The 27,374-nt window shown below is 39.3% G+C and overlaps 2 protein-coding genes across 7 annotated transcripts in view; one reads left to right on the top strand and one right to left on the bottom strand.

The window, feature by feature from the left end:
* Nucleotides 1–1,557, bottom strand: part of LOC119816415 (centromere protein P) — a 206,149-nt gene extending 204,592 nt beyond the window's left edge. Inside the window, exon 1 of the mRNA XM_038333036.1 lies at nt 1,154–1,557. Coding sequence (XP_038188964.1) covers nt 1,154–1,260 — 107 coding nt within the window. The 5' untranslated portion in view covers nt 1,261–1,557. The remainder of the gene's footprint in view (nt 1–1,153) is intronic.
* Nucleotides 1,558–1,658: 101 nt separating this feature from the next.
* On the top strand, nt 1,659–26,255 carry Nol8 (nucleolar protein 8). Of its 6 annotated transcripts, none has more exons than XM_038334995.1 (17): nt 1,659–1,747; nt 2,859–3,014; nt 3,580–3,642; nt 5,190–5,268; nt 7,132–7,267; nt 8,363–8,431; nt 9,352–11,166; nt 12,739–12,852; nt 13,565–13,687; nt 13,933–14,023; nt 15,943–16,078; nt 17,258–17,335; nt 20,388–20,659; nt 22,804–22,936; nt 23,797–23,864; nt 24,225–24,304; nt 25,669–26,255. In XM_038334995.1, exons 2-17 carry the CDS (start codon nt 2,876–2,878, stop codon nt 25,717–25,719), a joined length of 3,447 nt encoding a protein of 1,148 aa, XP_038190923.1. In that variant the 5' UTR covers nt 1,659–1,747; nt 2,859–2,875; the 3' UTR covers nt 25,720–26,255. The 6 variants fall into 6 exon arrangements, with proteins under 6 accessions (XP_038190923.1, XP_038190925.1, XP_038190924.1 ...); XM_038334997.1 differs by having other exon boundaries at nt 1,666–1,747; nt 2,863–3,014; XM_038334996.1 differs by having other exon boundaries at nt 1,736–1,859.
* The last annotated feature ends 1,119 nt before the right edge of the window (nt 26,256–27,374 follow it).

The raw sequence follows: 27,374 nt of genomic DNA, 5'->3' as shown, positions 1-27,374 counted from the left end.
GTGGTTTCGCCAACTCATAGGTAATCCAAAGCTTCCAACATGTGGGTCACACCTGAATCAGTAGCAAGTGTCTCATATTGTTGCTTGTGGAAGAAGATATAGGCCAGGGCACAATTCTTTTTCTTTCATCAGTTACAACTTTCTCTCATTTTATTTTCTTTAAGACTTCTCCACAAATTCCTGCACACCAAAGTTTTTTTTTTTCAACACAGGAAAATCCCATTCTCTGCAAGTGTACCAAATTATACCTAATAAAAGGTAGTTTGTTTTCAGGTTTAAGATATTTAATCACTGTTAATTCCAGGCTTCCTTCTTTCTTCTTCTCTTTGAACTGAAGAGAATGCTTGGACTTTGGATTTTCCTATTTAACTCTCTGGTCCTCAGCTTGATTACCTTTAAACAGGGGTTAACAGTATCACCTAATCAGAGGATCATCACACTTTCCAATTTATTTCACCTAAGCTATTTTGCAGACGAATTTCTGTCATTAACTATACCACCACCCACCCACCTCATCCCCACCACCAGTCCCGTGTCTGATTCTTGTCCATACTAGGCTGCCCTGCCTCAGGGCTATATACCCCCAACCCTTAAGTTATTAGCATAATCAAAATGATCAAGACACTTTACCATAGTTAGGTGACCCACAAAAACAAATCCATGAAACCAGAGTTAGGGGAAGCCAACTAGAGCAAAGCTTGGCAGCTCAGGTAATAACCCCACCGCTGGGGGTAGGGACGGAAGGAGGATCATGAGCTTGAAGTGAGGTTGAGCGAATTCCTGACCTACAGAGTAAGAAAATCTGCAAAACTATAAAAATAGCCCAACTAAATACTGTTTCCCGAAGACGAGATTTCTTAAAGAAAAGGAAGACTTTCCTACTGATTGTCATCATCCAGGCAAAACTAACCCTTAAGAAAATTATTTTCTGCTGATTGCAATCAAGCCATGAACCCCAAACGCAGGGCTCACACTCTGAGGTCACTGTCCTCACAGAATCAATACTGACCCAAGCTGACATTTCGGGAGGTCTCCTACTACACTGTTCAGGACCCGGAGTGCAGGGAGTCGGAGCCCCGAGCTGTCAGGTAGCTGCCAAGTCTGCCGGGTGCTACGACGCGTGGGCCCGAGGTGGGGGACAGGAGCCACATACCTGGCTCCGGACGTCTTCTCCCATGGCTCTGGCAGCATAGTGCACTCCCGCTGCAGCGCCGCGACCTCCGCCTCCAGGGCGTGCAGTTGGCGGGTCTCAGAGTCCATGGCACCCGGAGCGCCGCACGGCAGGGGAAGCTGCGCCCCACAGCTCTGTCAGGGCGCCTAGCTCGCCGGGAGCTTCAAGCCGCGCGCGCACTCCAGGCGCGGACCATTCGCGAGCTCGCGGGGGAGAGGCTGCTTGGCGACGCGTATCAGCCCCACCCTCAGCCTCCGTTCTAGATCGTGGCGTCCCTCAGAAGGAGGCGCCTGGTGGCTAGACACTCCCGAGGCTTCGGGGAGGTGGTTCGTTCCAAACCGAACGTCAAGCTCCAGCGGCCGCCCGCCCCCTCAAGCCGCCTTTGAACGGCCCGAGCCCTTTCGTCACTGAGGGGGCGGTCTCGGGAAGCACGAGGAAAAGAGTCCCTTTATTATTGTTCCGCTTTCCCACTTCCGCCTTACTTGACCCGGAAGTTGGACTTCACGTGGCGGCACGTCTTCTCTGTAGGCTTTACGGAACTTTTTCCTCGGCTCTTTTACAGACGTGGAAGAGAAGGTAGCGGAACGTTAGTTAGAATGAAGGCAGATGAAATAAAGAACCCTCGGGAACTGCGTGGAAACGGAACCTTAGGAGACCGGGTTGGAGACCCTGCAGGAAAGAAAAGAAAGTGCGCCTGCTGGCACGTGTAAATTAGCCGTTGGGGGCTACGCTGCGCTAGTGCTGAGGGCAGCCTCTTGAGCGTGTTGTCGTGTGAGAAGTGATGGGCTGTTGGGCCTAACTTCTCCTCACCTGGCTTGGGACTTCTCGGAGGAGGAAGGCGGGATGGGTAGGATGGGACGGAGGCTGCCAAGAAGTGGTACATTGTAGACGTCTCCCAGACAGCAGGCTTTGCGCTCCTGCCGGCCGTTTTGTGATCTCGGCTTGGAAGCCGGCAGCCAGCTTTTGAGGAAAGTTTGAGATCTGAGCATCTACTAAGAGCTAAACGAGATGGAGGGACCTCCCGAAAACCTTTCCAGCAACCATGGTAGTATAGTGTTAACAGTTACAGGGTCTGTTCCTTGCTTCACCACTGGCATTTTCTAAGTGGCTCTGGGAGAAGTCTTAACCTCTCTTGCCCCTCTGAACAGTGAGAACCACGCAAAGTAGTTCGTGCAGTTGAGACGCACAGTGGGGAAAAAATGGTGAACGTATAACTTTAGTTCCCCTCTTTCTGACTGAGCAGTGCTTTGGGGACACTCGTATTATGCTGTACTGTTGTAGCTGCAGACTTTATCTCTGTTGTGACTACGGAGCTCCAGGATGGAGATAGTCTTAGCCTTTGACTTACTATTTTGTCAGTATCTGTTAAAATAAATGTACAAACGAATCACGGGGTGGGAGGGCGGGAACACCCAATACTGTGAAAAAGAAAATGAAAAGGGTAAGATAAAGTAACTGTGGTTGTGTTGTATACAGAGAAAAGATCGCTGTGCAGGTGGGTGCAGTTCCAAAGTGTGTTCATTGAGATCGTGAATGTAGGGCCTTTGTAAAATTTCCATTTATAAAATCTGAAGAATACAAATAGTAGTTCCATAAGACCAGATTGGCACAGAAGTTTCAGGGGAAAGAGTTGTGTTGTATTTGTGAAAAGCTCTTAAGTGTTTTCTACACAAAATTACTTTTCCAGATAGATGCCCAGTATTTATGAAAGCCAACAGAGAAATGAAGCGCCTCTTTGTGGGTGGGCTTGGACAAGGCATTTCTGAAACAGACTTACAAAATCAGTTCAGCAGATTTGGAGAAGTATCTAATGTGGAAATCATCACTCGGAAAGATGACCAAGGTAAATCTATAACCATTAACTATATATATAAACTCAGGTATTACAAAAGAAAGCAACTCTGGAGCTGAGGTTTAGCACTGAACATTGAAAATGATATATGGCCTCCTTGAGGTATTGCATATAAAAATTAATTTTGGAACAGAAAAAGTATAAAACATTTAAATTTCCAAAACATCTTTACTTTGAATTTTAGGAGTCAACATTCTAGCATTTAGTCTCTTGTTGAGTAGAATGTCACTAGCATACAGTCAAGATGTGTCTTAACTGATTACTCAAGGGTTTTTTCTTACTCGTTTTATTTTTAAAAAAAAACTTTGTGTTTTATAAATATTAAGTCTTTTGTGTGCAAAAATAATTTTCAAAGAATAAGTGTTTATAAACTTTTAAAACTTGGAACAATTTTTAGGGCTGTACATGGTAGTGCACACTTTTGATTCCAGCACTAAGGAAGCCAAGGCAGGTCGCTGAGTTCAAAGCCAGGCAGTCATCTCATAAAAAACAAAAACTATTGAGATTTACATTGTTCTCTGGATATGAATTAAATCAGCCAAATTTTCTTTTTTAGGAAATTCACAGAAGGTCTTTGCATATGTTAACATCAAAATAACAGAAGTGGACCTGAAAAAATGTAAGATCATCATGTACTTTTTATTCTGTTTTTCAGTGTGGCTGTGTAACTGAGATGACTGGTTCCATATCTAAGCCTCGCTAGTCACTTATGAGTTGTGTAGATTGACAACCATGATCAAGAGAATTCTGTGGCCATATATCTCATGTTTCAGTTCATTCAGTTAGTGTCAGAAGATCTAGTATCACAAGGCTAATAGCCTTGCGCAGAAAGTGCTGTTTTCAGATAATTTAAACAAAGGACCAAACTTCCGTGGACATTGCTTATTACACTTTTTCCACTGGATGTGATGCCACACTTCTTGTAAGTCCACTCTTTTTTCTTGCGCAGCTAATCTTTTGTCTTTAAGACCTGTTATAAAAGGACACTAGAATATGACATTGTCAGACCCTATCTATGAAACTATGACATCTATTACTAGGAGATTAGTAAAGATATGGGTCAATATTAGCTGTCAGTGATTAAAATGGGGGAGATGATTTATCATTCTGTTGATGTCCGTTAATGTATTCTGATTTCTTGGAAGTCAAAAAAGAAAAAGGCACTGAAAAGCAAGTAAAAGACGCATACCATTGGGAGAAAATAATCAATCTTTTATAATTACATTTGCAAATATTATTTTTGGTGCGAGTATATATAAGGTAGTTTATTTAAACTACTCAGTCCAGCAAATGAAAAGATACAGTGCCTTACTTGTTATGTTACTGTAAGGATTGAATAGTACATTAGAACACAATAAAATATCTACCTGCATGGAAGATCTTGTTAGTGGTTACATTAAAGAAGCTGACAATAGATATTAGAAAAATCAACCACTACGGCACAACAATTGAAGCATGTTTCAGTCACTAGCTAATGTGTGTGTTTGTACATGCTTTGCGATGGTGACTGGATTAAGGTGAAAGATAATGCTACAGGATCCCAAAATGTACTGTCATTCACCCTGAAAAGATTTCATTGTTTATTTATAGTATAAAAAAATAACAAAATAGTTAATAAATATTCACCAGAAGTTCCTAAAATGAGTCTATAAACAATTTGCACATAAGTTTTGCTTTACAGTCTGTATATTATTTTTTCTGTCATCCTTCAAGTAACTGAGAGAAAGAAACCTCAAGCAGGGACTGAAGGAATGACTCAATAGTTAAGAATTTTTGCTCTTGTTACAGAGGACTCAAGTTCACTTCCTAGCACCCACATGGGTGACTAACAGTCACTTGTGACTCTGGATCCAGAGGATCTGATGCCCTCTTTCGGCCTTCAGAGGTATTCATACATCAATGAGCATATTAACATGCACACACACACGAAGTAAAATTCTTGAAATAAATATAAATCATTTTTTTAAAGAAAAGGGAGAAAACTAACTGGTCAGAATAAGACAGAAAACTTAGGTTCTTTTTCTCTGCTTCACTTTTTCTTCTACATTGTAGGTGTCTCTTTGTGACTAATAAACCTATTTTTCCTCGTACTAAGTAATTAAGGGGGAAAAGTGCTGAAATACAATTTTGCACTGAAATAAACTTTGGCAATTCTTAACTGTATAGGTATGTCTATTTTAAACAAAACAAAATGGAAAGGTGGAACACTACAAATTCAGCTAGCAAAAGAAAGCTTTTTACACAGGTAAGATTTTCTCTACGTGTATTTAAACCCATTTTCTTTATAGTATAATTGCTTTTATAAGTTTGCCTAACTAATTTGAAATTACTGAAAATATTACTAGTTTTCAGGATTAGTTTCACAACTTGATGCATCCTAGAACCACCTGGAAAATGAATTTTAATGTAGTATTGTCTACATCAGGTTGACTTACTGTAGGTTGTTTGTGGCAGATTGCCTTGATTTATTTCATTGATCTGGGAAATCCTAATCTGGAAGCTGATGGTGCCATTCCCCAGTTTGAAGCCTTAGACTGTAGGGAAAGGTAGCTGAGGAGTATGTATGCGTTCATTTATTCTCTCTCTGTTATTTACTGTGGGTGTGACTAGGTGCTTCAGGTTCCTGCCTTAACTACCCTGCAGTATACTATAATGGACTATAACCCAGAGTTGTGACCGTAAAGAAACCACTTCTTCCCTAGGTTGCTTTTTATTTGGGACACTTTATCACAGCAACAGAAATGAGAGCAGGACACTAGCACAAGTAGAGCTGGAGTCTTTTCTCCACTCTCCTTTCATTCTAAGCCACACAGAAGGAGAATTCAGTGCTGTTACATGTGCACGTGTATTGCGTGTATATGTATTCCTTTATTTTTTCTTTCTAATACAATCTTCTATGGCTTGCCCCCTTTTGTAACAACTATAACAATTATCTGTTTATCAGAAGTGCCTGTTACCACAGTGTCTCTTCACTCTGAAGGACATTTAAACTATTTCTATCTCTTTGAAGGACATTTAAACTATTTATATCTCTTGCTATCTATAGCTGATCCATGAGGATGTCTTATAAATATGAAAGTGCTTCTATCTATGTCATAAAGGTAAAGTTTCCTAAACTGAATTACACTTGTTGGTTTTGATTGTTAAGTACAGTGTCATACAAAGAGAGAAAGAAGATATTTACATGAGACATTGTCCTGGTTATTTTTCTATTGCCATGATGAAGCATTTAATTTGGGGACTCATGGTTCCAGAGGGTTAGAGTCCATGACCAGTCATGGCAATAGGTAGACATGCGTAGTGCTAGCACAGTAGCTGAGAGCTTACATCTTATTTACAAGCATGAGGCAGAGAGAAAACCAACTGGGAATGGCTTAGGCTTTAGAAATCTCAGAGCCCACGCCCAGTGACACACCACCTTCAGCAAGGCAGTGTCTACTAATATTTCCTAAAGAGTTCACCAACTGGAGACCAGGAATTCAAATATATGAACCTATGGGGACATTCAGAGACAAAATAATTCTGCATGTGATTTCAAAGCAAGATTATATAACAACTGTTAGAGCTTTCTTAGTCAAATCTAATTTTTCTAAGGAAAAAAAGATTCAACTCATTTTCAGAATAAAATATATTTAAGAATATGTAGATGAAAGAATTGGATATGTAGTCATGATAGATGGCTTAGCCTACATGATTTGACACCAGCCAGACATAATCAATCAATTATTTTTTATATCAGTGGAGTTTATGGTTTGTGGTCTCCCATCTGCCATGAAGGAGAGTTGAGGCATGTAGCAGAGCACAGGCGTGGGAGGGTACATTGTAAGTGTTTGTGAGTAGAATGGAAGCTGATATAGACAAGTGTTAACAACATGAGATTAAAGACATGTGCTTTGTTTTGCTTTTCAATGCTTTCTCGTCATTCTACAGTGAAAATGTTTCGTGTGTTTAGAAAATAGTATAAGCAATTATGCTTTTAAAGAAGTGTGTTTTGTTTTGTTTTCTAATGCTTTAATGACATTTTGGTACTCACTCAGGATTACCTGAATGGCACCCCTAAATATTTTTCATGGCTGATTTGCTTTTACTTGCCCTTCAATTAATACAGATTAGCTCAAGAAAGAGAAGAAGCCAAGGCAAAGAAAGAAAAACCAACCACTGTCAACACCAACTTATTGGAAAAGATGGGAGGAGTAGATTTTCATATGAAAGCTGTGCCTGGCACAGAGGTACCAGGACATAAAGTGAGTTTCCTTCAGTAAACTTTGTCTGCCATATCTTCTGAGAGCTTCTGAGGTGTGTGACATCCAAAGCTGACACTTTCTCTCCACTTTGGAACAGATAGCATGCAGGTCAAAGGTTTTGCTGGTTTTTAATTTTCAACATGCATTTGTACATCTACCCCGCACTTTACATATAGCAGGAGGGGGGGGGGCTCTTCCTAAGGACACAGGTGGTAATACAGACTGGCAGATCCCAAGATTGCTTTTCTTACTTGCTTCAGAACTATTTGTGTTTTTATTGTTACTATTGTTTTAGGATTTCATGCATGTATTTTGATCAAATCCATTTCTTATTCCTTCCCCTCCAATTTCTGTCTTAACCCCACTACTACTTTGTCTCCCAACATAATTATAATTTACCTTTTTTTTTTAACCCACTGAACCCATTTAGTATGTATCTATATGTGCATAGATTTAGGACCCTCTACTAGAGCATTGGTAGCCTTTTAGTGGCCATGTCCCTGAAGAAAACTAATTCTTCCTCTCCCAGGAGTCATCAGTTGCCAATTGCTTCTCAGCTAAGGGTGGGACTTCTTGAATCCTTACCCCATTCTTGCTGGGATTTCAGCTGGCTTCATGGTACAGGTTTTACATATGCCATCACAATGGATGCTTTCTCTCATTCCCTCTCCTTCCCCAATTTCTTCCTTCTTTCCTTTTTCTTTCTTTCTAGAGAGAGTCTCCTCTATCCCAAGCTGGTCTCAGACTTGATACCTAACTGAGGATGACCTTGAGCTTTTAATGCTCCTGCCTCTACTTCCTGAGTGCTAGGATTGCAGGTGTGCCCCACTACATCCAGACCATGGCCACAGTTTTAATAGCTCTGTGTATGGGCATGTATGTGCGTGTGTGTCTAAAATACTGTCCAAGATATAGTTGGAATTTTCTTTCATTTTTGTTTCTTCATACTTTTCTTTGAGACTTTTTATTTTATTGTCAAAAACTAACCTCCACAGTACCAATAGCCCATTGTGAGTTCAACTTAAAAAATTACATTTATGTATTATTATTTCATTTATATTTATGACAATTATAAGTCCTTTTTTTGTCTTTTAGAATTGGGTTGTGAGTAAATTTGGAAGAGTCTTACCCGTTCTTCACCTTAAGAATCAACATAAACATAAAATATCCTTTGGTCAGCATTTCACAGTAATTATTATTTCTCAGAGTAATGGTAAAATATCTTTAGGATTTCATCGCCTCTATTGATAAATTTTTAATTGTTTTCAGCAATGTAAACTCTAATTATTCTACATATATAAATCACATTGAGAATAATGAGTGGTGTGCAGTTTTATGCAATTAAGTGATATGAATGATTGCCAAGGAAATAGTTTCATTTGTTAATACATGAATCTTATTACAAGCTGACCATGGTGGTACATACCTTTAGTCCCAGCACTCGGCAAGCTGAGGTAGATATCTCTGTGAATTCAAGTCTAGCCTCGTCTACATGGCAAGTTCCAGCCAACCAGGGCTATGTAGTAAGATTCTGTCTTTAAAAAAATTCTTAGTACTTATGGATTTACAAGCCTTTGCTATGGAACAGTACAGCGATAGAGAATAAGGGGCCATTGTTAATGAAGACTTATGAGGAATTGAGGTACTTTTATAAGAAACTGATAAAGTAGTTCTGAAAAGAAGATACTAGATAAAAATAGGCCAATAAGCAAGAAAATCGTGTATGGAGAAGTCATATGGAACCCAAGGTGATCAAATTCTAATGTCTATTCCATGAAGTCAGGTATCTGATACCTTCAAAAGTAGCCATCTTGTGCTTCTGTGCAGACAGTGTGTGTACACATCAGAGACTGCTGTAATGTTTATCATTGAAGTGATTTTTCTCAACTGATAATGGTATTGAATTAGCTTTGGATATGGTATAGTTCAACTTATAGACCCTAGACACTTACTATGTTGATAGGAAATTGAAAGTCGATGAGACAAAGGACTTGTTCAGGATTTATTAACATTTTTCCTGTTTCACCAGATTGGTAGGTTTCTCTAAAACTTGGTGCTGTTGCTTTTCCTTGACTTTGAGTAACATTATGAAATATGATCCTTCAAAATACTGCCACAACCTAAAAAAGATATCGGAGAATTTGACAGAAACCATTCCCATAACTGACCTCACTTGGGAATTGGACGGAGGCAATGACCCTATGAGTAAGAAACGTCGAGGAGAGTTTTCTGACTTTCATTTCCCTCCCCAGAAGATTAAGAAAGTGCAGAAGAGCAAGGGTCCCATGGAGTCCAAGGTCTCTGATATTAGTCTAAGGACTAATGAGGTGATGGAGAGTAACAAATCAACACAGCCAACCACTGCGCACAGGAAAGCCCCTAGTACTGCTGCTCCTTCTAAATCACTCCATGTGCCCAGTTCTGGTACTCAGAAACCTAAACACGTGGTTTTTCATACTTCTGACTTTGAAATTATCTGGAATAAAAGCCGTATGTCTGATGATGACATTGACTCTGAAGAAGAATTAAAAACGATGATTGCAAAAGAGGAGAACTTAGAGAAAACTAGGCATTCCTTGGTAAACGAGTCTGAAAATGATCCTTTTGAAGTTGTAAGAGATGATTTCAAATCAGATTCTCGCAGACCTCATTCTTCAACCAGTTCAGGAAATGACAGTGACCGTGACTCCAGTGACACAGATGAAATTATCGCCATGAAGAAAAACACTGTTCAGGTAAAGAACAGTGCAGAATCTTCACAGCCAGAAAAGCCTATAAGCATGAGAAGTTCTTTTAAAAAGATAAAGCCTTCTAATGATTGTGTTGAAGTACAGAATACTAAAAGCAACAAAGAAGCAGCCCTGGGTCATGAAGGAAAGTTTCTGAATCCTAAATTTCCATCTGACTCCGACACCAGTGACAGTGAAGAGTCTGAGGAAGATGAAGAATATAAAGCCTTGATGAAAAACTGTCCCCGAGTGAACCTCACTTTGGCTGATTTGGAATACTTGGCTGGCAGTCATCAGAAGGTTCCAGGAACCGATGAGAGTGATGGCTCACAAAACACCAGCCACTGCAAATTTAATACAACCTCCAAGAGTCCTAAGACATCCAGTGACCTGCACAGTGGCCGGCAGTGCATTTGTCCTGAGGAGATTGTGGCTTCCCTTTTAGAGGAGGAGAACACTAACAGCAAACAAAAACCAGAGGAAACCACCTTAAAGCCAAAATTCCAGGCCTTTAAGGGAATAGGTAGTCTCTATGCAAAGGAGTCAGGGGACAAAACTTTGAAAGAGACTGTTGACTTTAATAATATCAATGAACAATCAAGGAGCTCCTTGAAACGTGAAGAGCCTAATAGAGTTTTTATAGAAAATGGATCTAAGTGTGCTAATGGCTCATCAAATAAATTGACTTCATGCCAACCTGCAAAGAAGGTAAACAGCCCAAACCACATTCAGTCTCCAAAGAGACAGTCTACTTCTGAGAGCCAGAGCCATAAAGTCGTGTCCTCCACCTGTTTTAACAAGGAAAGTCAGAATCCTCTCTCATGTCCGTTGCCATTAAAAGGTAACAAGTCCCTAAGTATTAGTGCAAAGAGTCACAAGATAGAGTCTGACAGAGACACTTGCCATCAGCCTAAAAGTAGAAAAGCGTCAGAGAAAGAGGACACTGATTCAAGCAACATCACATCTCTTGAGAAACCATCGAAGGTGTCTCTCAGGGAAGACCCTCAGAAAAGCACAGCTAGTTTCTCACTTTCTGTCAGTGATGCGTCATGTATGAGTGCTAAGGATAAACATGCTGAAGACAACCAGAAGCGACTAGCAGCCTTGGCAGTGTGGCAGAAAGCCAGAGAAGTGCAGAAGAAACTGGTGCACAATGCATTGGCAAATTTGGTGAGTGCATTTTCAGTCTATGGATTTGACAATAATAGTCTCAAGGTCCAGATTTTCCTTCCTGTGAATGTAGGTGTGTCCTTGTAGAGCTCATTGTCTTTTTCACATTCACTACTCAGTAATTTTTGTCCTTGAGATAAAAGTTTATATCACAGTTTATATACAAGTTTCTGTGCAAACTGCAGTTTGTATAGTGGTTACGGCTAGAGGTCTGTCTTGATGGCATTTACAGTAATGAGCCTTTGTTCATTCCTCTAGCAATGAAGTCTACTTTTAAGTGCTAGAATCACAGAATAAGGGTTAAGTACTCATGCAGCTTCACATGCAGCTGTTTTAAAAAGTTATTTATTCCTATGAAGTCTACTTTTAAGTGCTAGAATCACAGAATAAGGGTTAAGTACTCATGCAGCTTCACATGCAGCTGTTTTTAAAAGTTATTTATTCCTATTTTATGTGCATTAGTGTTTTGCCTGCATATATGTCTGTGTGAGGATGTCAGATCTTGAAATTACATACAGTTATGAGCTGCCATGTGGGTGCTGGGTATTGAACCCTGGTCCTCTGCAAGAACAGTCAGTGCTTTTAACCACTGAGCCATCTCTCCAGCCCCTACATGCAGCTATTGATGCGTGGTATGGCAAGCAGGCAGTCACAGTCACTTGGAACACCAAGCCACCTAGGTTTCCTCAACCATACTGAGTAATGTAAGAGAGTAGAAGGAATTTTACTCATGTGTAAAAGCAGTGAGGGAGGTGAAAGATCTTTCTGTAAAAGGGAGCTATTTGTTAAAAAGTAAATTTTTTTTTCATGACACTGGTATTTCTAAAATGAAGTAGCACTGATTAGCAGGGCGGTTATGCAGAGACTGTAGAGGGGGGAATTTTATTCTTAAAGCTGTGAAAAACTGATGAATTTTAATACAAGCATTAAAGATTGGTTGTATACATTTTGTCTTTTTTTTTTTTTTGAGACAGTTGTCTGTGGCCTGGCTGTCCTAGAACTCAGTTTGTAGGCCAGACTGCCCTGAAACTCACATAAATCGACCTGCTTCTGCCTCTGCCTCCCGAGTACTGGAATTAAAGGCATGTGCTACTATACCAAGCTAGTTGTGTGCATTTTAGAATAGGAGTTGGCATTTTATAATACATAGAGCTTCCAGCCCAAATAGTTTTTAGCACACAACAAAGACTGTGACTTGTAGTGTGTAAAGTGTTTACTCTAAATCTTTACAGGTAGTGTTAGTCAGCCTCTATTTTAGAGATCCTTCAAGTCATGACATAAGCAATAAATATAATGGAGTCATATCTGGAAGCATGGAGAACCTTATAGAGGTCAAGGACCACAACCATAACAGTGGTGATTCTTAAAGATACCTTGGTCAAATTAATAGAGTTTGATTGTTACTGGATATAGGAGAAAGGAGGCCTGAACTTCTGTTTTGGAGAAATAGGAGATGATAATGGTGTTCCCTGGACAAGGAGAAGAAGCATCGATGACGGGAGTTGACGATAGATGTGGACATGGCTAACCTGTTGGCTGTCTTGAAATGTGATGCTGCTTGTGTTTCACTAGGATGGTCATCCAGAGAACAGAAAAACACACATTGTCTTTGCTTCTGATAATGAAAGTGAAATGGAAGAGACATCCACTCAGGAGCAAAACTGTCCAGGAAAGGAGCTGGTGAAGGTACGCCCTTCCAAATATCAATCTGCTTTCCAGATTCCCACACTTGTTTTCCTTTTTGTGGTAGGAATGCTGTGTAACCTAGGCTGCCTTTAACCTGAAAAGTTCTGCATCAGTCTGATACTACAGTGTACCAACACAGCAGTTGTACCGTCTGTTACATAGCAAGAGCTCCACACAGCTACCACTTCTGCATAAAATCCTAGCAACTGCCTTGTTGCCCAAGCCACCACACCCTGAGATGGCAGGGGTCTTGGAGATGTTTCTTACCCATGTTTGCTACTTCATATAAAGTCTCATTATTATTCATGCTAGACTATAGGGAGGTTCTTGCTTGTGGTTATTAATTCCCAAATCCAAGTGGCAACAGGGCATGTGGATTAATAATCCAGGAGTCGAGTTAACTATGCCTGAGTCAGAGTTTTCATCTGGCCCACCACATACTTGTTTCTGTAAATGCTGTTTTGTTTTGTTTTTATTTCGGGTTTCTTTGTATAGCCTTAGCTGTCCTGGAACTTTCTCTGTTGACCAGGTTGGTCTCAAATTTAAAGAGATCTGCCTGCCTCTGTATCCCAAATGCTGGATTAAAGGTGTGCGCCACCACTCCCCAGCGGGTTGTTGGTTTTTAAATATAGCATAAAATTAACATTAGTAAGAAAATGCTGATTATTTCAGTTAATAAATATTTCTTTTCTTTTTTTTATCTGTATAACAGGAATCTGTGGGTAAAGCATCTGGGAAGTTGTTTGAAAGCAGTGATGATGAAGATTCAGATTCCAAGGAGGACAGCACCAGGTTCAACATTAAACCTCAGTTTGAGGGCAGAGCTGGCCAGAAGGTTAGTGAAGACTGAAAACACAGATAGTGGCAGCATGTCTAGGTTTTAGAGGTAGTCCTTAAATAGGTTAAAGGAAGGGCACAGTTCCAGTGTGGGGTAATTTTTGTGGGAGTGAATCCTCTCTCACCTCTTACTTGTTGATATCCAGTGCAGTTGTGCAGATGGTAGTTATGAATTTTAGAGGAGGAGGAGGTACTTAGGGCTTGAAAATGTGCTTATCATGACAGTGTTTCTTTTCCATGTAGCTCATGGATTTGCAGTCTCATTTTGGAAGTGATGAGAGATTCCGAATGGACTCTAGATTTTTAGAGAGTGACAGTGAAGAGGAACAGAAAGGTAACTATTTACTGTCCCAACAGCCCTGCTGTCAAAGCTAGGAAGTCACCTGGTGCTTCTCCTTCATTTAACACTGGAAGAAACTATACTCTAAAATGAATTGTAGCCGGGAGGTGGTGGCGCATGCATGCCTTCAATTCCAGCACTTGGGAGGCAGAGGCAGGTGATCTCTGTGAGTTCGAAGCCAGCCTGTTCTACAGAGTGAATTCCAGGATAGTCAATGTTATTTAAACCCTGTCTTGAAAAACCAAATAAATAAACAAATGAATTAAACATTTATTTAAAAATAAAACTTAAAAAAGTTTTTAGTCAGATGTATACTTAATAATTCTTAAGTTTCCTTATATGTATTTTAATATAACATAATTATAATAAATTAGAAAACACAGAAGATGACTAATTTACATTTAATAGGAATAGTCTTCATCTTCCTCTGGTGTACATGCTGGGTGCTTGTTTTGGGGTTGGTGGGGTGTTTTGTTTGTTTGTTTGTTGATTTGTTTGTTTGTTTGGTTTTTCGAGACAGGATTTCACTGTAGCTGTCAAGCTTGTCCTGGAACTAGCTCTTTTAGACTAGGTTGGCCTCGAACTCACAGAAATCCACCTGCCTCTGCCTCCTGAGTACTGGAATTAAAGGTGTGTGCCGCCACCGCCCGGTAGTAGTTGGGTATTTTTAGGGTTGTCTTTTCTTCTTTGAAACATGTGGTCCTCCTCCCTCAGATTCCTACTTAGATTACAGCCATGCACCATCATTTGCACCTTGATGCTCATGTTTTTTCATTTATCTATTGTCTGTCTGTCTGTCTATCTTCCTTTCCTTTCCTGTGTTTTCATGGATTTTTTTTTATGGATGGATTTGTAGACAGATATTGCTTAAATTTGACTTTATTTTAGAATATCTTTTTTTCTCCATCTCTGGTGTTGAAAGTTTTGCTGGGCATAGAAGTCTGCGCTGGCATCTGTAGTCTTTCAGAGTTTGTAGGATATCTGTCCAGGCCCTTCTGGGTGTTAGAGTCTTCATTGAGAAGTTGGGTGTAGTTTTAATAGTTCTGCCTTTATGTTACTTGTTCTTTTTCCCTTGCAGTTTCCAATATTCTTTCTTCTTTATGTTTAGTATTTTGATTATTATGTGACAAGGAGACTTTGTTTTCTGGTCCAATCTATTTGGTGTTCTGTGTGCTACTTGTACCTCATAGGTATGCCTTTCTTTAAATTAGAAAATTTGTCTTTGGTGATTTTGTTGAAAATATTTTCTGGGCCTTTGAGCTGGGGTTCTTTTCCCTCTTCTATTCCTGTTATGCTGAGGTTTGGTCTTTTCATAGTGTTCCAGATTTCCTGGATGTTTGTGTCAGGATTTTTTTAGATTCAACATTTTTTTTAGCCAGTGTATGTATTTCTTCTGTTGTGTCTTCTACACGTGAGATTCTGTCTTCTATCTCTTACATCCTGTTGGTGAAACTTGCCTCTGTAGTTTTTGTTCCCTTACTTAATAGTTTTCATTTCTGCAATTCCCTCAATTTGTGTTTTCTTCAGTGCTGCTTTTTCCATTTTTAGTTCTTGAACAGTTTTATTCATTTTTTTCAACTGTTTTTTCTTGTCTTTTTTTCAGAGATTTCTCTCATTTCTTCCAGTTTTTTGTGTTTTACGTTATGCATTTTAGTCTTTAAAAGTTTTAGACTTGCCACCAAAGACATTAATCTAGATTTTATTTTCTCAGTTATAAACAGAAGTGGGATATTTTGTTAGTAGTCATATGATTTCTATGTTTTTGTGGCAAGAATTTTGGAGAGAGAGATATTAACAGACCTGAGGCTAAACATGTGATTTGACGTACTTTGCATGGATTTGCACATATGATGATTGGGGTTTCTGTAGCAATGAGTGTTAAGAGATGACTGCTTATTTTCTTTTCTCCTCAGAGTTAAATGAAAACCAAACTAATGAAGATGAACTTGCTGCAGAAAGAAAGCAAACACTGAATGTTGTGCAAAGTGTTTTAAACATCAACTTGAGCAACCCTACAAGCAAAGGATCAGTAGCTGTTAAGAAATTTAAGTACGGCTTATGCTCTGCCCCATTTGTGATAGTTTCACTTTGTCATAAGTGCCTAGGGAACTTAATTTAAAACTCATTTTTTGTTTTGTTCTTTTCTTGTGATGCTTATGGTTTAACCTAGGGCCCTAAATATTGCCATTCATTTGCTTTTCCCCTGAGTTATATACCAGCCCATCTGAGTCCCTTATAAATTACTGGGGAGAACAGATAAGTAAGACCCAAAGTTCTGTAATTCCTAGTGTTCTAGGAATTCAAAGAGGATCAATTTCAAGACGGCATAGGCTACTCAGTGATCTCTCAATTACAGAGCTGGGTACAAGGCTCTGAGCCCAAGAGAGCCATGGTTGCCTGGTACCAGGACTTCATGAGGCCAAAAGGCGAGAAACTATGCTCTAGAGATGAGCCCTCACTTGTGGAAAATGGCTACAGGTGGAAAAGAGGGTCCCTCCATTAGTGTTAGATGGAGGAGCCCAGTGATCCATTAGTTGGAGAAGCAAGGCTGTCGAATGTGGACTGGGTTCCAGGGTCCTGGCTTGCCTCAGACTGCCTGTAGGCAGGACGAAGACGAGTAGAGTCTTTTCCGATCAGGGAACCAATGCTGTATTTTAAAAAGTGCAAGAAAAAAAAAGCAAGTGACAGAGTTCACTTGGAGTATTTTATTAGGGGAAAGGAAATGTAAAAAGGAAGAAGGGGAGGGGGAGACTGGCCTATGGGGACACTAGCAGCAGGAAAAAAGAGAGAGGCATAGGGTGGAGGGAAAGACAGAGAAACAGGCAGAGAACCAGAGGGGTGGGGGGGGGAGGTGGACAGGGCCCTTTTAAAAGGGAATACAGTGAATGTGTACAGGAGATGCCCTTATTGGCTATAGCTGAGGATGTATCCTGTCAGGACCCTAAGGGCAAGCCGGTACAGATGCCTGAATACTAACAAAAACTGTTTAAGGAAAAGGGATTATTCAACTCAGTTTGAGATTGTAGTTCATTATAGTGGGAAAGCCTGAGCATCCGAAGCCTAGTTTAAACAGTCTGCATTGAAACTCTCTTTGAAGGTGAATCTACATTGTATCGAGCAAACAATTGAAACTGTCAGACCCTTTTAATTGGATCTTTGTAGTGACAAATTGTGAATTGCCATTAATGTTTCAATTTATCTCTTTCAACCCATATTCTTTTTACATAGGGATATTGTACGTTATGACCCAACAAAGCATGACCATGCCATTTATGAAAGAAAACAAGAAGATAAAGAAAAAGAAAGGTAAATCCTAGTCTGTTTTCCCTTTAAATTTTGACGAAACTGCTGAGTTGGTGACTTTAATAAGATGCATAAAAGCCCTCTGCTTGAACAAATAAAGTTCTTTAGCTCTGCCCATGGCCAGGGTTAGGTTATCAAAGAATTTCATTTCATTTTTAAACTGAAGTCTATAAATTTCTGTAAAGAGGTTAATTGTGACTAAATTAGGCTCCTCAGTCAGATAGCTTCTGTTGTAAATACTTTCTTGCAGGGCATGGTGGCTCACACCTTTAATCCCAGCACTTGTGAAGCAGAGGCAGATAGATCTCTGGATTTGAGGCCAACCAGGTCTACACAGAGAAACCCTGTCTTGAAAAATCAAAGCTAAAAAAAATTAAGAAACAAAAAAAGAAAAAAAAAAGCATGTGGACATTGAAATTTGTATCATATGTAAGTTTTTTATGGGTGTCCTGCCTGCATGTTCATTTCTGCACCATGTGCATGCCTGGTGCCTGTGAAGCCAGAAGAGGGTGTCAGTTCCCTGTAACTGAAGTTACATACAGACTGGAATTAGAGACAGTTATGAGCTGTCATGTGGGTGTTGGGAATTGGGTCCAGTACTCTTAACTGATGAGCCAGCTCCCATATTTAATTCTTACATAGTGCGAAATATTTTTTTCATCAAGTATTTCAAACTATAAAACTGTTCTTGGGGGCACCAGGCACATACGTGATACACATACATACAATGCAGTATAAACACTCATTCCATATATATATATATATATATATATATATATATATATATATATATATATATAAAAGAAAAAAGTTCTTACCATGCAATTAAGGGATAAGTAAGCAATAGTCTAGATTTGACTATTAGACTACAGAAGTTTGCCAATTCATGCTTTAGATAATGTTTTCACAGATTTGATATTTGTTTAGGAACCATTTTCTTAAACTCATGTCATTTGCCTCTGAAGATTAAGAATCTTCAAACCCATGGCTGACTGCTGTAAAACCAAAGAACAAGCAACAGAGCCCTCTCCCTTTCCCTTTTTTTCACTCTTTCCTATTAACACTTTAAGTAACAAGAAGAAACCAGAAGATATCTTCAGTAGTTACCTGTACGTTTCTTTAGCTAGATTTCCATGACATTTAGGTATACGCTCTATTTTCTTCGTTACCACACGTATCAGTGTTTCTAGAATTTCTCCTCTAAATCCCAGTACAATTTTGCCGACTTTCCCAACCCTTACATCCTCTTAAGGGCCATGTAGTTTCAACTAACAGCATCTTCAACACCCTTCAGGCTTTGGCCATGACCCCAGTCTCAGAAGTCACATGTCCTATGGTATCTTTCTACAAGAGGTAACTAGGTTGAGTCCGTGCTCCAGGAGTTTCCAGCGGATATTCACTTCTAACTCTATAAAGTATCAAGGACCAATTTAAGTTCCCATATGGTAGTTCAATGGCAGTGGCTTAGAGCTGTCTATATGACACTGGTATTTGTAGAGTTCCGTTTTCATAGGTTTACTTTTATGAAATCTAGTTTGGCTGAATTAAGAAGTATAAACAGTTTTTCTGAGATGGTCTGTACCATTAAATAGTTAAATAGCCCTCTAGAGGCTCAGAAATCCATGTGGAAGAGGAGTCAGAAAGATTGTTAAGAGTCAGAGGTGAGGGATGACTCCAAGGTAGCAATATCTTGTAGACACAAAAGGACTGATAAACATATGAACTCACAGGAGACTGTGGAAACACTCACAAGGCTTGCACAGGTTCAAGCCAGATGGTGTCCCCAGAACCAAAAGGGACAACTGGACATGAACTCTCACCCCTAACTAAGTAGCTGTCTGCAGTTGACACCTGCTGACAAAAGAAGAATGGATCTCACTGGGTATTAACCACACTTCAGGAGAGGCTCCACATCCAGGACTAGTTGGCCAACATAAAACAAACTCAGTGGTATTTTTGTAGATTTTAGACTTTCAGACAAAGAGCATAAAGTTGGATGGATAGGGAAGTGGGGAGGAATGGGAAGAAATTGGGGAAGGGATAATGTGATCAAAATATATTTATGAAAAGATATTTTCCAATAAATTTTTGTTGAAGAAAAAAGATAAACAGAGCAATCCTGTTCACTTCCATTTTAAATAATACATTAATTTTTGCTATCTTTCTCTTTTTTTCTTGGTTTCTTTTGGGGAGAGGGTTAGATTTTCAAGACAGGGTTTCTCTGTGTATTAGCTCTGCTGTCCTGGAACTCACTTTATAGACCAGGATGGCTTAAAACTCACAGAGATCCACCTGCCTCTGCCTACAAGAGTTGAAATTAAAGGTGTACACCACCACCATCCACCATCCAGACTGCTTTTTCTTATCCATATGTGGAATAGATTATTTTTGGTTTTTTAGACAGGGTTTCTCTAGGTAGCTTTGGAGCCTGTACTGGAACTCACTCTGTGGACCATGCTGGGCTTGAACTCACAGAGATCCGCCTGCCTCTGCCTCCCAAGTGTTGGGATTAAAGGCGTGTGCCACCACTGCCTGGCATGGAATAGATTCTTAATTGGTAAACATTTTTAATCCATTAGCTAGAAACTCAGTATTATAAACATGCCGTGTCTAAGATCAAACAAAGTATATTCATTTCTAAATACAGGAACGATGACAATCTAAAAAAAATTTGCAAAAGATAATAATTGACATAGCACATTTGTAATTCACTTCTAAAAGAATTTTAATTGATTCCTTTTTCAAATTGCAGAATTATAAAACTTAAAATAATCTTAAAAGTCATTTGGTTTAACCTGTTCACTTTGCAGATGTGAAAACACTCAGGAAAGTTACTGACTGACAGTTCAATTCCTGGAATGTAGTTTAAAGAATGTTAAGAAAATACTCATGTTTAGAATTTGCATCTGCTACAGATAATTTGTGTTAAAAAAAATCTTTCTGTTTAAGATTCAAGGATAAAGTTAAGATTATCTAAAGACTTTACCTTTCCTGATGTTTAGAAAATTTTCAGAGCTTGTCTTTGTTACATGCATGTCCGTATTTGTCATTTCAGTAAAGCAAAAAGGAAAAAGAAAAGGGAAGAAGCTGAGAAACTGCCTGAAGTATCCCAAGACATGTATCATAACATCACCACAGATTTGAAAGAAATATTCCAACATATGAAAAACACGGATGAAAAGGAAGAAGACACACCCTGGAATGAGGATTGTGGTAGAGAGGAAACTGAGGCAGTCAGTAACGCTGCAACCCTGACAAGTGGGGCAGAGCAGACCAGCGGGTTCACTTTCTCTTTTTTTGATTCAGACACTAAAGATATAAAGGAAGGTGTGTTTTTTTTTTCTTTCCATCTTTTTTATTTCAGGGAGATTGAACTTAATTGGTGGAATTTACATAAGTATAATCGATTTCATGTTGTTTTTCAGTCTGCATAAACAATATGAGATTCAGTGTAGCCTGATTATAAATGTGATATTCCTACAGGTTTAAAAAAGCAATTTTTCATTAAAGGGAACAGACTTGAAGCTAGCTGATATGAGTGGAGGCTGGACATTAATGGCCCGCTTCCTTCTTTCTGTTACATGCAGACAATCTTGGACAAGTGAGCTACATTTAGATCGCTGTTTCCTTTCCAGACAGGGTTCCTCTGTGTAGCCCTGGCTGTCCTGGAACTAGCTCTGAGACCTGCCTCTGCCTCCTGAGTACTGGGATTAAAGGTGTGTACCCTCCCTGCTATAGCTCTATTTCTTAATGTGTCTGGAGATGTCATGACTTACAGAAAGGAAAAAAAATGACCTTTTTGGAGTTATACAAATATGTCATGTCATTAATATGCCAGTTATTTCAAAGTTTATCCTTTTAGATTGGACAGAATGTAGTGGAAAATGTAAAAGCAAGTTCCTACAATTTTGCATCCTATTTCAGGTGATTTACCCTCAAAAGATCAAAAAATTCCATGGATTTTAAAAATAACAAAATTGAAACCGTTCACTTTTTCCTTTTTTTTTAATTTTAAAAATTGTGTGGGTGGGTGTGGATATGTTTGAGTGCCCTAGGAGGCTAGAAGAGGGAGTAGGATCCCTTGCAGCTGGAGTTACAGACAGCCATAGCTTAGGGTATTTTGCTTCAGCCTCTTGAGTGCCAAGATGATAATAAATGTGTGCCACACTTGGATAAGACACTTTTGCAGAAGACTGTTCTTACCAAGTATTCAAATATGCATTTCCTAGAAGAATTTTTGTGGGAATTTCCTATAAGAGGCAGGATGGGTGTGTGTGTGTGTGTGTGTGTGTGTGTGTGTGTGTATAAAACTTTGAGAGCCAAGTGTGAGAAATATGTTAGTCCTATAATTAGACTTAGATACAATCTTTCTTTCTTTCTTTTTTTGTTTTTTTTTTTATTTATTTTTTTTTTTCATTTTTTTGGTTTTTCGAGACAGGGTTTCTCTGTAGCTTTTAGAGCCCGTCCTGGAACTAGCTCTTGTAGACCAGGCTGGTCTCGAACTCTCAGAGATCCGTCTGCCTCTGCCTCCCGAGTGCTGGGATTAAAGGCGTGTGCCACCACCTCCTGGCCTTTTTTTGGTTTTTTTAAGACAGGGTTTTTCTGTGTAACAGTCCTAGCTAGCCTGGAAGGTAGACCAGGCTGGCCTCGAACTCATGGAGAGCTGCCTGCCTCTGGCATGCTGGGATTAAAGGATGTACCACTACCGCCCGGCAGTGATTGTTTTTTTTTTTTTGTTTGTTTTTGTTTTTGTTTTTTTTTTTTTGTTTGGTTCTATTTTTTAAAGTTGTTTGAAACTTGGAAAATTGTGAGAGATTCTGCAGATCTCACAGCAGTTCCAGAAAGCAATTTAATAGTTGAAAACACAAAGCATGTGTTCCTTGTATATGAATAAGCAAGAAGAGACTTTGGTTTCATTGAGTGTTGTAGGCTTTTTGTTGTTTTGTTTTTATGATTTTCTAAGACAGTTTCTTTACATAACCCTGCTTTTTTTTCTGGAACTCATGTAGACCATGCTGGTCTCAGACTCACAGAGATCCAACCAAGTACCTGTGCCTCGAGAGTGTGTTATTAAAGGCATGCTCCACCACACCCAACCCTGTAGGCTTCTTTTTAACAGCACTTAGGTTATGCTTGTTCTTTAAAAATTATATTGCTCAACCATAGACCTTTAGCTTTTAGCTCTTTTTATCATGTTCCTTATCTGATCACTAAATAGTAGCTTTTAGTATTATAAAATTGAAAATATAACCCTAATTATTTTAGAGACTAGAACTGTAGCATGTTTGCCTATCATGAACAAGGCCCTGGATTTGAGCACCAAAACTGGAGGAAAAACAATGATAATATCTATTTTAACATATTAGACATTGACTCATGTTTGCATGGACAGGAAACAGTTTACTGTGTTTAGAAAACTACATTGTTGCTCATTCATAATTGTATAACCTTTCATTGTCATAACAATGTAGACACCTATAGAACTGAGCCAGTGAAACGTGGGAAGATAGTCTATCAGGAAGATCCCCGCTTTCAAGATAGTAGTTCAGAAGAAGAAGAAGAAGAAGTTACTAAAGAAGCAGATCACAAAAGGCCTAGCCCTAGGTAAGTGGTTTGGGTGTAAGCTGTGCCATGCTTTATAAAGTCAGTCAGACATGCTTCAGCAGCTTTATGCAAGCATTTAGGACAAATTTTTTCCAGCTCTACAGAGTTCTCTAACCTTTTTCTAACAGAGAGGGTGATTTTTAGATGGCAACTTGTAGCAAGTACGGCATGGGTAGGGCAGTAAGGGCGATGGGAATATTTCTGGTTTGGAAATCAGATGCTGCAGCTGACTTGGATACCAGTTGGGGAGCACTGGCAAACCAGGTAACAATGGGAATGAATATTGACATCCAGAATGTGAAAGACAGAGTCTATACTTAATTCCTCATTATCAAAACTAGATGGAAGACTGTTGAGTAGAGATGGGATGTGGTCATTTCAGTGCAAAGTAACATGAGCAAGTGCAGAGCAACTTTTTTTTCTGGTTTTCTTTTTTCTTTTTTTTCTCCTCCTGGTTTTCGAGCCAGGGTTTCACTGTGTAGACCAGGCTGGCCTCGAACTCACAGAGATCTCGCCTCTGCCTCTGCCTCTGCCTCCCAATTGCTGGAATTAAAGGTGTGTGCCATCACCATCCAGCTGCAGAGCAACTTTTTTTAAAGGGATATTTTATAATTTCACTGTAACTATTTCTTTGATTTTTGTTTTGTTTTGCTACTTGGGTTTCTTATTTTGTTTTAGGCAGGGCTTATGTCACCTAAACTACCCTTGAACATATTATATGTCCAAGGATGCTTGGAATTCCTCATCCTCCTATCTCTGTTTTCCAAATGCTGGGATTACAGACATATACTATCATACCAGCTGTAATAATTTCTTATATATTGAAAGTAATTTTTGCCTTTTCTCTCACTTGTTTTCAGAGAAGCATTTCCTGAGAAACAGTGCACTAGATTTTTCTTTTTCTCTGAGAATGACGACAGACTTCATGGTAGGTCTATTCCTCCATTCAGTGGTGTGGAACAGGTAGTAGTACAGCTCTGACTCATTGTGTACTTGACACAGCTACATGTGCAGGTTCTGACCCATTGTTCTGTAATGTGCTTTATTCCCCTCCGTTATAAAGCTCTTAGGGCCAATGGGGCTTCTGTTACCATGTTGTTTGTTCATTATCAACAAGAGCTTTTTTGTTATATGGACTTGCTTAGATATTAACATACAAAAGCCCTAAGTTTTCACAAGTCCACATGAAATCTCTGAGGATGGTGAGGTACTAGAATTGGCAATATCATCAGATTGTCCATTTTAATATTCAGTAATTTGCTGTCTCATGCTTCTGTTTTTCCCATAGGTTCTAACTTATTCTGGAGTGGTGTGAGAAGTAGTATTAGCAGAAATTCTTGGGAAGCCCGAACAAGTAGTCTCCTTATGGTGAGTAATTGTTTCTCCATACTGATTTCCTCCAAAACCAGATAAAGTATTATGTTAGTGTTACTTTTCCCCTAGTGTAAGAACTATAGGAATACAATATGAAAATTTAAAAATATGACAGCTGAAAACATGCCTTAAACTTTTAGAATTATACTACTAAAAAGAAATTAAAGATTGTTTAATTCAACTATGATAGGTTCTGTGCAATCTGTAAAATTAGGTATAATAGGGCAGATTTTTTTATTTTGAATGAGTGAGATAGATAGATAGATAGATAGGTAGGTAGGTAGGTAGGGAGGTAGGTAGGTAGATAATAGATACTATCAAAACATTCCAGCAGAAACTGAATAGGAGTTCCCAAACGGAGTTTTCTGTCCATGCCTGAACTTTACCTGGCTAAACTTCCAGCTTCTCTTTCCCACTAGAAGCAGCTGTATATCATAGAATAAACGTAGTAACATCTGGTGGAAATTATTCATTTTCTTAAGGGCACTGTGTTACTCTTGGGCTGTCTTATTGTTCTTCCTTCTCTTGTCACTGAGCTGCTAGGCCAACCAATTCCCAGACAAGGTTCTTGGAGAACACTTGATTTAAAAAAAAAAACTGAGGTGTGTAGTGTGGAGCTGCGGGCCGGCTTTTCGTCCTGCCTGGATCCCACATGGTTAGCTTATGCCCCGAAATAACAACACACAAATTGTATTCTTTTAAATACTGCCTGGCCCATTATTTTCAGCCTCTTACTCACATCTTGACTAACCCATATCGAATAATTTGTGTAACACCATGAATGGTGTCTTACCCGGAAAGATTCAGCATGTCTGACCTGGTTGCTGGCTTCATCGCATCTCGCTCACTGAGGAGAGTCATGGCAGTCTCACTTAGGAGAGGAGTGGCATCTGACTGAGCCATCTACCTCACTTCCTTCTTCCTGTTCTGTCTACTCCACCCACCTAGGGGCTGGCCAAGGCAGTTTCTTTATTAAAACAGAAGACCTTCCCACATCAGAGGTGTACAATGAGTGGGAAGGGGATCCCTGCTTCCAGAGCCAGCTTCCAAGTGTTATCAGTCAGCACATGGCAATTTACTAGCAAGGTGTACATTACAGAAATGCATGTCAGGAGCCTGGGCCATTTAAGTGACTGGTCTAATTCTAGCCAGTCTCTTAGGTTACTGAAAATCAGGAGGTTTCTGAAGGCCTAAGTTACAGTTCCCTAAACATAAAACAAAAATTGAACAGACCCTGTGCATTCCAGTGAGTACTTCCAGAGTGGATTTCTATGACTTTATAACTTAAAGTTTACTTCGCTGAGCGTAAGAAATTTGTGTTTATTTTTATAGCAGCTTTTTATTTTATGATTTCCTAGGATTGCCGGAAGAAACATAAAGAAGCTAAAAGGAAGTTGAAAGCAAATTAACCAACGTCAACTTTGGTTTTGGTTTTGGCGGAAATGGCTGGCCAATCTCCAAAAGAAAATTGTTTACTGGCAATGAAATTTCAGAGTGGGAGAATATTCAAAGCCTGGATGATGATATATCATTCTGATTGCTATTTGTTTCTGTGAATTCTTCTGTATTTCTTCCTTGGTGACTGTGTCCCAAAATTAACTGAGCCAGTTGTGGTGACACACACCTGTAGCCTCAGCACTTTAGAGGAGAAGTGGGAACATTGTTTGAGCCTTGAATTTTTAGGCCACACAGTAAACACCCCGCCTCAGAACAGTGCTCATTCTTGTTCTTCATCCTAAATAACTAGTGGCCATCTCTTGGTGGGAGACTTACACAAAGCCCCATTTATTAAATGGTTTGATGTACTTGTGTTTATATATTTCTGACTATCCTAATTATTTTTTTACCTCCAATTTGTCTTTTAAAACTGAACTATAAATCAGTTTTGAGTTCTGTACTTATGTTCTGATGACAAGTTGAACTTTTTAATAAATGGTTCAGTATATTTGTGTTTGTTTCTGATTATTCTCAATACTCACTTTTGTCTTTTAAAAAAACACAATAAATTACAAGTTAACTCGTGCTCTATACTTGTATTCTGAAGACAAGTTGACTCTAATGTAGGATATTCAGACCAACACCTAAGAGTTTTGTGAGGATCAGGGAAGAAAGACAATACAGTGTATTCTTGACCTTAGCCTCATCTAGTAAACATCTAGTAAACAACATGGAGATGGGCCTTTCAGTCCCAAAAGTACAACTAGACCCAAGTTTATGAAAATAAATCCCAAGTCCACATAATAGTGCAGGTTTCATATTTCACTAAATCTAGCTAAGATTCAACATAGATAGGCCTCCTACTAAAATGAGCTCTTCCTAAGAGGGTTGGTAGTGCATGCTTTTAATCCCATCACTCAGGAGGCAAAGGCAGGTGGATCTCTGAGTTTGAGGTCAACTTGGTCTACAGAATGCGTTCCAGGAGAGCCAGAGCTGCACAGGGAAACCCTGTCTCAAAAACAAAAAAGCTCTGTACAAAAGGGTGTTAGTCCTAAGCCTTATTGAGCTTTGATGTGCATCTAAAGTTAGTGTAGTATTTATTGATAACACATTTTGCTTGAGTACAAAATTTATTGGTATCTATTTCTGGGCTGTTAATCATTATGTCTCCACTGCCTATGTCTGTGTCACTGAGATGCTCAGTTCCTATGGTGTGGGTTTTTTTGTTGATACTGTTTTGTAAATTAGCATATAGGGATTGGAGAGATGACTGCAACTAAGAGTGCTTGCCAGTCTCCAGAGCGCCCACACTCACAGTCCATATCAAACAGCTTACAGTCTCAGGTAACTGCAGCTCAGGGACCCCACATGTCATCTTGGCCTCTAGGGAACTGCATTCATGTGCACATGCCACATGTCCCCACCACACAAACACGAAAATCATTTAGATAAGTAAAATCGAGAACAAAAACTAAGGAACTTGAAGAGCTGTTCTAGATTTTCTATTTCTAGGATTTCAGACTTACAGATTAAAAGCTACTTGGCAAGATACTTAAGGTGTTCCTCTTTCTCTTGATGTAATCACATACCCCATCACTCCATAGTTAATGATCCTAGTAAAAGCCAC

The sequence above is a fragment of the Arvicola amphibius genome, chromosome 6 (assembly GCF_903992535.2).
Source record: "Arvicola amphibius chromosome 6, mArvAmp1.2, whole genome shotgun sequence".
In the NCBI taxonomy this organism is placed as follows: domain Eukaryota; kingdom Metazoa; phylum Chordata; class Mammalia; order Rodentia; family Cricetidae; genus Arvicola; species Arvicola amphibius.
Note: the sequence above shows the minus strand (reverse complement) of the source record. Positions and strands in the feature narration are given on the sequence as shown.